The sequence below is a fragment of the Protobothrops mucrosquamatus genome, unplaced genomic scaffold (assembly GCF_001527695.2).
Source record: "Protobothrops mucrosquamatus isolate PMUCROS unplaced genomic scaffold, P.Mucros_1.0 scaffold_149, whole genome shotgun sequence".
NCBI classification, from domain to species: Eukaryota; Metazoa; Chordata; class Lepidosauria; order Squamata; family Viperidae; genus Protobothrops; species Protobothrops mucrosquamatus.
This window is the reverse complement of record NW_015386225.1, coordinates 1,630,732-1,642,216: the sequence shown is the minus strand read 5'-3', so window position 1 is coordinate 1,642,216 and position 11,485 is coordinate 1,630,732. Positions and strand designations below refer to the sequence as shown.

The following is an 11,485-nucleotide window of genomic DNA, read 5'->3' as shown; positions in this document are numbered from 1 at the left end:
CTATTACTATCTTTGCTTTCATTTGACACAATCTTTCTACTTCTCTTTGCAAGTCTTTGTATTATCTTCTCCAGCTCTTTCTCTTCTGTTCTGTTGTCTCCAGGTACTGCCATGTCCACTATCTAGACTTTTTTGTCTTTCTTATTGATTATTAAGCCAAGGGTGTTACGTGGCAGGTGCCTATCTGTTTGAATTCTAAAGTCACAGAGCACTTTGACTTTGTCATTTTCTATGACTTTCTCTATTTTATGGTCCTATGGCTTGCTGGTATTTCTTGCAGATATTGCAATTATTATGTTTTTTGTCGTACAGTCAGCCAGATGTTCAGACTGGATTTGACATTTTTATCCAGCTACCGAGTCCTTCTCGCAGACCTGGGACAGACAGATATTGATATTATGATCATGGTTGGTGGATGATGATGATGGTAATGATTACCTTATGACAAAATGAAGGCTTTGGTTAATATATCTGGCAAAGTGTTTATTTTCAAAGTTATTAGCAACATCTTTTTCTCTGAGATATGGCTCCAGTTGACAAACCCAGTGGGGTTTTTTTAGATGTATTGAGTCTTCTACATCTGCTGCTATATTTTGAACATAGATTTTTTAATAGATTATACTATGATTATTGTTTTTAGAGTTTTATAACAATAATAATAGTTGTGATTATGGAGTGTTATAACTCTCTATGGGAAATCTCTGTTTCTAAGGGCAGAATGTTTAAAATAAATGCATCCATGCTAATGTAAAAACAAACAGTCTTACCTGCCATGAATTCTTGCATTCTGCCTGTTAAAAACTGTCGACAGAGGCAGCTAATCTTACAGTAATAAATTCCATGGGATAATTGTATGGTTTGTGAAGGAGTCATTCCTATTATTTATTTTGCATTTGATACTACTCATCTTTCATAAAAGATCTTGGGTTGTATTTTTATAGAGGGTGTTTCTCTCCATCCGTCTTCTTATGCTATGTAACTTCATAAATGCCTTATTATAAAAGAAATACAAAAATCCTTGGCTTCACATGATCAATTATCTGTCTTTTACAAACTGCCTCTTATAAATCAAATGTGAAATTGAGGCTAAATAGACAATTTTGGACCAGCTGTATTACTATTCCAGAATTAATAATACATATATATTATAAAATTGAAAAAATCAGGATTTGAATTTTCTACTTTTCTGCTTAAAATAATATTATACTTTTGTATGAAATGTATAGTTATGTCCTGAGACTTAAGATATCCAGAGTTTTATTCAATTGGAAACTGGTAGAGTTTAACTTGGAAAAACAACAGTCAATTACAGATTGGGTGGTCCATGTCCTACTGGACACCCAAATATTACATGGTTTCCAGAAAGACTGTGGTTTAATTGTGGCTATTTCATTTTGGTTTTGAACACTAAGCTATTATTACAGAATATGTATTTACTGGAGATAATTGCAACTCTATTAACCACAGCTTGATAGGATTATAATCAATATCATACATTCCACCACTGTAATTGAAAAGATTTTGACATTTGCAATTATCCTTTGCACACTTATAACTATGCACCCTTTATTCCTTTATGGATAAACACCCTCATTTAGCCCTCTTTATTAATCATGACTCATACATTTTCATTATAATGTAAGATTACATGTTAATTTCCTTCCCTACCTAAAAATACTTTTTGGATTACAACCTAGTCTTTCACTTTCCCAAACAAATCTTTTTCTTTTTAATTATAGATAGATCTTCTGAACATTTTAGTTGTCTAGTTTATTTTGTTTTTATCATTATTAAATTTATTAAATTAAGAAAACATCAAATATAAATATATTGCATTTATTCATTTATTTGGCTTGTTATGCCACTTTCTAAACATGCAGGTCACGGACAAGTGAGTTTTGCAAACACAGATCTGGGAGATTTAATAGTGGTAGTATAATACTACAGAAAACATACTTACATTAAGGCTGAAACTGGATATCTAACAAATACTAAAAATGAATTACTATTGTTAAGTGTGCTCAAGGATTCAAAGTGATATATTCCTTGTGTGCATATTTCAGAACCTAATTCTGAACCAGAAGCCACACTAATTGTTAATGACTTTTAATAACAAATTCAAATATATTTCCTTGATCCAGCAAAATAATTCAGGCAAATCTAATTGTTGAGAAAATACATTTTACTAACTATCAGGACATTAGCTGTGTAAAAGATCCTTCTTTGTTTCACATTGGTTAATGGGTTGCCAATAAACATTGCTTTCTCATCATAATCACTGCATCTTTTTTTAAAAGAAGTAAAAAAGTGTTATTTATATTTAATATAATCTTGACTTTATGAGGTTCTATGAAGAATGTGGTATTCTATTACCGTAATTAAAAAATCTTTAATTCGAGTTCTCGATTTAAGTAGCTCTCAAATATCGTGCAGAGGTTTAAGATATTAATTAATAACATCCATGACCCTGATTTGGGGCCCAATCATTTCTCAAACCTTTGGTTTGCCCATGAAAACATTGAAGCTGGGATCAGCTTCAATGTTTAAATAAATGTATAGAGAATACAGAACACAAAGTTACCAGTTTATCCCATCTGCAGGAATTATCCATGAAAGGGGGGGGAAAGCTCTGAAAAGGAAAAAATATGAGGCCTAGAGAGGTAACTAAGCAGAAGCTTGCCAGATCATTTAAAAAAAGAGAAAAGAAGGATTCTGCTAATTGGTGGTCCCCCCCATTTTTTTTTTTTTTTTCTTACCCTGCCCCCCACCCAAAAAGCTTCAATTGAGCCTGATTACTTCTGAGATATTGACAGAATATTCTGCATCTTGTTTCCAGGTGAAATATTCCTGTAGAAAGCAAGGTCATGTCAGCTGATCAGCATCTCAGAAAAACAGAGGGCACATATTTAGGTGGTAACAGAAAGACTTCCCATTTAAGCCCAGTTAAATATCTGTTTCCACTGAACCATATGGGAACAAATGGCACAACCAGATACATTCCCGAGGAAACTGAAAAGGACACTAGAACACCTGGCAGAAGGATTAAAAAACAAACCTAGGGGCACAGTGGTGTTTTCTTTGTGCCTTTCTGTCAAAGGACACAGTCCACAAAGACAGAGAACACTGGATATGGCCACTGGGTACTTTGATGGTACCCAAGATAATAGAGTTCGGACACATTTCCAAGATGAGGGACTCCTAGCAAGAGATGAGCTACATTTCACAAGCGCTGGGAAGAATGAGATTGAGATTGGTCTGGCAAATGTGATCCAAGAGAGTCTGAACCTCGTGTCTGACAATTTGGGTTCCTAATGAGTCTCAATGTAATCCTTTATTTTTGTTTGTTTGCTGCCCAGGGATTCTTGGATAGATATAGGTGGCCATGCTAGTTAGATTAATGAACAATTAAAATCCTGTGAGGGAGGGAGAAGAGTTCAGAACATATTGTGTCAGGTGAAATACTGCAACTGGCGTGGGGAGGGATATGTAGGATGAAGAACTCAATGGAGGGAACTTACTTGATAAGCTCCCATGTCACGCCGCTTTTGCGCGAGCTGCATTGGCTGCCGGTAGCCTTCCGGGTGCGCTTCAAGGTGTTGACTATTATCTTTAAAGCGCTCCATGGCATCGGACCTGGTTATCTTCGAGACCGCCTCCTGCCACAGATTACCCCCCACCGACCTGTACGCTCTCACAGAGTGGGTCTCCTCAGGGTGCCGTCAGCCAGACAGTNCTGGCGACCCCAAGGGGGAGGGCCTTCTCTGTGGGAGCTCCCACCCTCTGGAACGAACTGCCCCCAGAGATCAGGGTGATCCCTGATCTCCCTTCCTTCCGCCGCGCCCTCAAGACGTGGTTGTTCCAGCTAGCGGGACTGGCCTAAGGGATTTTAAAGGGGTTTTAATTACTTTTAAATTTGACATATTTAAACATTTCGTTTTAATCAAATTTTAATTAAGTATAATATGTATAACATGTTAGTATTTTATCCAATTGTCAGCCGCCCTGAGTCCGCAAGGAGAAGGGCGGGATATAAATGTAAATAATAAATAAATAAATAAATAAATAAATAAATACTGCTGACTTGTGCTTTACCGCTGACCATTATGAAGAGAAAATACTGGCCTGACTTGAAAGAATGTCACAATATACAATGTGCAGCGTGTGTCTTTATGTCTGTATTAAAAGAACAAGAACAAGAGATCAGACCTCAGATTGCAACTGAAGTGTGATTATTTTCTTATTTTTTCTTTGCTTCCTTTTTATTTGCAGATTGCTCAATAAACTAACAACGTTTTATTTATGGGTAAAACATCTTCTACTAAGGCCACTTGCTCCAAATAACGTCTTTAAAGAATTATTCCAAATGCAACAGCTTTTCGAGGTATAATATTGTTGCCAAAGGGCCTAGTTAAATATGTTACTGGAACTTGTGCTGGATACTTCCAGATGATGCCTGTGGTTCCTGCCACTTCTAATATACATGACAACTCTGAACTAAGCGTTCTCAGCTGTTGGTGACATAAACACGTACAACATTTGGATTTCAACTAAAGATTCCACGATCCCCAGATTCACATATCTTATGATCCTAACAATGGTTTATTCATTGCATATTAGGCAACTCAGAAAGATAATATTGCTATTCTGGATTTTGAGTATGTGTGTGGTCTGTAGTTTTGTTATTTTGCACTATTTTCTACAGTATTGCCTTAAAATCATTCAAGAAAACATCTGTATCATTTGGGGCTGAATTATCTGAATCTACATCTGTTGTTTTCGAGAAACAGCATCCTTTCCTTGGAGATGCTAGACTTTGTTCTATGTCTATTTAAATAAGCTTGATATCTTAAGCACACCAGGCATGTCTTTGTTAAAAATAATGACATATTTCTCAAGACAAAATAAGAATGCTCATAACTAGCCCGAAACATGGTTTTCAGCAATCTCTTTTCTGTTTTTAATTTACAGCCTAAATAAAATAGCATTCTGCTTGCAATTAAACTTGCCAGCAGAAATCAGAACCGGAGTTTTATCAACACTAGGATCCAATCCAGAAACAGTCAATTGAGGCAAATTTCACATGAGTTTATGAACTGAACTCTTCTTCTTTCTTTTTTTTTAGGAAATATGAAGAGTATTATGACCTCATTTTTATAAAGTTCCTATAAGATTGTAGAATAACAATATCATAGAACCCTAGAGTTTCACAAAAGATCATGATAAAAAAGACACCGTTTTTTGCAAATGTGAGCATTTGCAATGAAGGGAATTTTTATGCATTGTGATTCAGCTGCCAGCCCCCATTTCTGTTGTTGTAAAACATGGATTGTGTAGGTTAGAAGTGAATGGTGATGTGAAGTTTTTATATTTTTTGCTATTTTTATGCATGATATTTGGTAATTTTCTTAAGAGTTCCTTCATTGTGACATGGCTGAGAAAGGCCGCTGTAGGTGATAATATAGATAAACTTTTCATTGATCTTAGATTACTGGAAGTCAAATGGGATATAAATTTAACTAATAAAAATAATAAAGATCACATGATAGACCGACACCATTATGAGTAATAATGGTCATTCAGTACAGGTAGTCTTCAACTTACAGCAGTTCATGTAGTGACCATTCAAAGTTACAACGGCACTGAAAAAAGTGACTTAAGACTGTTTTTCACACAACCATTGCAGCATCTTCATGGTTTTTTGATCAGAATTCAGATGCTTGGCAACTGACTCATATTTATGATGGTTGCAATGTCCCAAGGTCATGTGATCACCTTTTGCGACTTTCTGACAAGCAAAGTTAATAAGGAAGCCAAATTCACAACAACTGTGTTACTAACTTAACAACCGCATTGTTAAATAGGGCAAAACTCACTTAACAACAGTCTCACTTAGTAACAGAAATTTTGGGCTCATTTGCGGTCATAAGTCGAGGACTACCTGTAGTCAGTTAATCATCTCAAGACAATTTGATTAGAGCTTACAATAGTGATGACTTAAGGATCTTTGATTCTGCAGTTCATGAATTGACTCAAAAAAACTTTAATGGAAGAGAATTATTGGATTGTAGGGTGCTAAGCAATAATGTGGTTTCTTTGCTTTATGCTAGTAGTTTATATAGTTATTATAACTATGGAGATTCTCAGTCATTCAGTTAATGGTTGAAGAATATGACCTGGATGACTGAGAATCTCCATAGACATTTAGCTATGCACTTTGGGATGGACACCCTTTGAATGGTGTGGGAGTATGAACAGATTTCCAGAAAGCATTGCAGACTACAGGAACCATTTGCGCTTCAGTTTGAGATGCAGGCAACACAGACTCATCCCAAATAGCCTGCGCCTGTCTTCAACAGTGAAGGGACACAGGGCAGAAAGCATCCTGCAGCCAAGAAGGCTCCACACCCATTTGCACTACTCAGGTAACCCTGAAGACACAGATAAACCTCCAAATGGCCTCAACGACTCTCTAATGCAAATGACCATTCCCCACCATCCAATCAGAGGCGAAGAAGCTTCTTGTATGAGAAGCGAAATGTCTTCAAAGAAAAAGCCAAGAAAATCCAGTTGCCTCATGAAAAAGCACCTTTAGGACCTAGTTATTATGGTTTATAAGTTATTGGGGTTAATAGTGAGTATTAAAAGAATGAGAACTTCATTGGACTAAGCATGTGGCATAAATGTAGCCACTGTAATTGTGTGATATATAAATTCAGTAATAAACTGATCTGGGTTTTGGTTATATATGATGTATTTTTTGGCATGCTTATAGGAGAAGGCTCCCAAACTGGTGAATACCATCTCTAGGGAGTTGTGCCCATAATCTTCCTTTTCAGCTAGGTCTTACTCTTTAAATTGATTAATAATGATTAAATATTTTTATCAACTATGTGTATTTGATCTTTTATTTATGCTATTATTTGCTCCTTGGAAGTGGCTTAATACAAATATATTTCATTATGAAAAGGAACAAAACACTTATTTTTATATTAACAATACTACTATTACTTACACTAATAAATATTAATATTTGTTGATCAACAAACTGTCCAAGAACATGTCTCTATAAGGCATCCGCATCCCAGATTAATGGTGTTATTTCATCATGGATTTATTCAAATGTTGTAGTTTATTTATTTTCTGTGGACATGTTTATAAACATCTGCTCTAGTTCACTGGCTTTTTTTCTCCACAGCTGATAACAAATGCAAGACATATTTTGGGGAAAAAATACTCTACTAAGGAGTAACAATTACTGTATATTATAAAACCCAGACTCTTTACAGAACATCACATATTCTTGAAGATTTATTTATATTTACTTAAATTTATTTATTTACTTATTTAAATTGATTATCTATGTACTCCAAAGGGCTTTTGACAAGATGTCCAATGTTTGTAAGGAGTTTCCAGAGACCATTCTAACTAGCAAATTCAATATTAGGAATTAATATGATTTTCATATATTGCTTATATGATCTAGGAGTTTCCTTTAAGTTATACAATTGTACACATCTGAGGATTTCCTTTGACTTTTACACACATTTCAGACACTCAGCAGAATCCAACTAAAATCTGTCTCCGTTCTCTCACTAGGCCTTGTGTAAGTAAGGGGAAAGAGGGACTTTAATTATGATGGAAGCAGCCAATATACAAGAGTCTGATTATCTCTTTAAGCTATGTTTTGAGTTAGGAAGGTATATGTGTGCATATTTGAAAATACACAGAAGCAGCACAAAATGGCTGTGATTTCAGGTTTAAAAAACCCACATTAAGCCCATAAAACAAACTGACCAGTTTTATATTGGCATGGTGCCATTGTGGTTTGTAAGACAGTGGGTATCTCTAAACACAAATCTAAGCAATTGTAGCTAATTAAAATGGCTAAACAAACTATGGCTCAGGAAATAAACTCAACTACCAGTAGTAGGTAAGTCATATTATGACTTCACACATCTTTTCCTTTCTCTCCTTGCTACTGATTTGTAGCTGAATAATGCAAAAATATCTGTGACTTTAGTATTAGTTAAAAGAATGCAGAGTTTTAAGAGTTATGAATTCTATGGTTTCATTTGGATTCTCTGAGATAAAAAGGAAATGAAAACTAGTTAATTCAGTTATAACCCAATTCCTTTCCCTACTAAAGTGGTAATTTGCTGAGTCTTGCTAAATAAAGCTTCTAAATTCTAAAGTGTTGTGTTATATGCAAAGTTCTGCTATTGGTTCACTGTCAACAAAGTGATATACTTTAGAGAAGCAGCTAATTTCAGAATCTGGAACAGAAATATATATTCTAGCCCCATACGATAGAATTATAAAGTGAAATCTGAAAACTTTATCAAACTTTCACCAAGGACAAAAAGAATCTGTAGGCAAAGCATGACTATTTATTGCAGCATAAACAAGTATGGCAATCAAAATAATCTAAATCTGAGTGGCAGCATTTGTTGTAAACCGTTTATGTAGTCATCTTTCATAGTTTTGTGTGTTTACATTCATTATGTAACAAAACATTATTGGTAGAATGGTATTTGGAGTGAAGAAGCAATATAATACATGTACAGTATTGTGTTTCCCTGGTTTATTATGTTTCCACTTACAACTCTACTCCCTTACACAAAACACAATGGTCTGGCTCATGCACCCATGTTAAATCACAGTGTGCCTTAACTATGATTAAAATAAGCACACTAGCTGGATTCAGACTTTGCATTAAGCCCAAGCCAAGCAAACTACACTCTGACTTAGAAAAATGGAATCTGCCTTAATTCCTGAGGTGTTTGAAGACTCTTGAACTTATGCCAAGAAATGCTTTCACCCAAACCTGAAATTCAGCCATCTTTACTGTACCCTAGTGCAGAGGTCCTCAACCTTGGCCACTTTATGACTTGTGGACTTCAACTTGGCTGAGGAATTCTGGGAGTTGAAGTCCACAAGTCATAAAGTGGCCAAGGCTAGGGACCCTTGCCCTAGTGCAGGGGTTAGGCAACCTTGGCTCTTTTAGGACTCGTGGACTTCAACTCCCAGAATTCCTGAGCCAGCTGTGCTGGCTCAGGAATTCTGGGAGTTGAAGTCCACGAGTCCTAAAAGAGCCAAGGTTGCCTACCCTTGCCCTAATGTCTTTCAAATTTGACAGCATTTAAGATGTGTAGACTTTTAACTCCCCGAATGTCCAGCCATCTTGAGTTCAATACGGTTGAAAAATTCTGCTGTAGACACTTCTCCAGAAAAACGCAACTCTTCTTTGGTTAAAGAAGATAAAAAGCCGATTCCTTCCCCACTCTATGTTGGCACTTCCCGTCATCCTTCCACGTGCTGGGTATCCTGGGATCTGCCACCAATCCTATATCAGGGGAAGGGTATCTCCTTTCCCGAGCCAGCAGCGGTTAGAATGCAGTACGGCAGGCTAACTCACTGCTCACTCCGGGAGTTCGATTCTGAGCGGCTCAGCCTCCCGTCCTTCAGAGGTCGGTAAAATGAGACCACGCCGGCGAACCACCCCCGCCTCCGCTCGCTCGACCGACCGAGCAAGTCCTCCGAGCCGTCGTTTCGCAACGCCTAATCTCCTTCTACCCGCCCTCCGCGCGCCCAGCCAATCAGATCGTTTTCGCCGCGGCCGGCACGGGCTAGAAAGCTGAGGGCGGGGCTCCAGCGGGATCACGTGAGCCGGTCGCTCGGCGAACGGAGACGGGCCCGGCAAGATGGCGAAAGTCTCTGAGATGTACGACGTGACTTGGGAAGGTAAACCGGCGGCCGCGGAGCGAGGGGGGGGAGGGGGGAGACGTAAAGAGATGGGGGTGCTTACGATGTTTCTTTAATTGTGTGAGGGAGTTGTTCGTAGCTCCGGAGGGGCTTGTGTTCGCCGCTTGTATTCGTCCCCGTCACTTCTCTCCTCGCAAGGGAAAAAGTCTTCCTAGGTCCAATTCTCGAAGATAACTTACGCATAATTCGGAGCAATTCGCCCTGTAATCGCCTTCGCGTCTTCTCATTTGCCCGTCGTAGCGTGTTCAAAGGTATACATAACCCTTCACAGTTCTGTTTAGAAGAGAAGGAAGGTAGTGGAGTCTGATCCTCTCGGAAGTTAACGGATATAAAATAACAATCCCTACTTTGATCCCCTCCGGAGACACTTGGCGACTTCCATCCCAAGAATGGAAGGGGAAGAAATGATACACTGAAGAACCTGAAGTGTAAAGGTGAAGTATTTCACGTTTTCCTGTGTTGAAGATTTTTTTTCCTCTAGGTTTTTTTTCCCCAAAGCTATCACCTTCTAGAAAGATTTTGTCGGGTTTTTCTGGGTTTCTTGAATGACAGACACTTGTTTCGGTTGGCACACTAATGTGAGCCACAATGTTGCTTAGCATGATGTGTAAACCAAGCCTTTTCCTGAATCAAAGTTAATTGCAAAAATATAATACATAATGAGAAGTGTATTCGTGATACTCCCATAATATGTAGTGAAGACTTTTTTTGAACAGAATCTGTCTGACTTGCTTTCAGTTATGGGACAATATAAGTAGTAATAATATACCGTAAGTAGTATGATCTTGAATCTATAAAATTAGAGTGGAGGGAATGGATCTTAAAGTGGATAGATAGGCTGCCTGCCTTTTTTCTTTCTTTTATATATGTATTAATATACTTACCAAAGCTCATTAAAAATGAAATTATGGAAATGTGGATATCCTTTCTCTTATCAAGCTTTCAGAACAACTACTTTGTGAAGTATGAATGTAGGCAAGTTATTCAGATAATTTTGCGCAAATATAGGCCTTGAATCTTATGTGGAATGCAGTTTTAGGACACAAGACTGATTTTTATTTATTCAGAAGTCTGGGTATATACAGAACTGGGCACAGACCTGCAGATTTTATGTGGGATGATGTTTTAGTACTTCTTCTGAATTCAGGATAGTTAATAGGTGAATTTATTTATTACAGATGTATTGATTCTAAGCTACTAGTTTCTAAGAGTGGGAAAAAATAGTTTCAAATTCAGTTCCTTCTCTATAAATACTTGTACAATCTTTACAATGGAAATGCCGCAGCACGCACTTCCTAAAGAAATGGCTGACTTTCATATTTCTCCAAAGAGTCCATGAACGGCACCTGTTATCTTCGCAACAGCCCTTTGAGGTTAATTAAATAAAAGTGACTAAATACGGTTTGCATAACTGTTCCCTGTGAGACAGAGGAAGACATTGATAGCAAAATACTTTTGCCTATTTACCTGGAGGTAAACCACCTTTAAAAATATGGGACATTTTAGCTCTAGGGTATTGTCTTTTTATTGTTATTTTGGGCTTGCTTTGGCGTAGGATCATGAATTATGTGAGTTTGTCCAGGATAATAGATAGCTAATATAGGTGCAGTAGATAGGTGTTTTAACTGTAATTATTAAGTTAAATTTCATTATTATATTGAACCAGATTGGTCTATTAGTTAAAACACCAGAATAGATGCCAGGAGACTATAAGTTCTAGTCT

General features: G+C 37.2%; 1 protein-coding gene across 1 annotated transcript in view; it reads left to right on the top strand.

Moving 5' to 3' along the window:
- Nucleotides 1-9,664: 9,664 nt before the first annotated feature.
- The window catches only part of EMC2 (ER membrane protein complex subunit 2), a 38,040-nt gene continuing 36,219 nt past the window's right edge, over nucleotides 9,665-11,485 (top strand). The window contains exon 1 of the mRNA XM_015819640.1: nucleotides 9,665-9,741. Within this exon, the coding sequence (XP_015675126.1) occupies nucleotides 9,702-9,741 (40 nt within the window). The 5' untranslated portion in view covers nucleotides 9,665-9,701. The remainder of the gene's footprint in view (nucleotides 9,742-11,485) is intronic.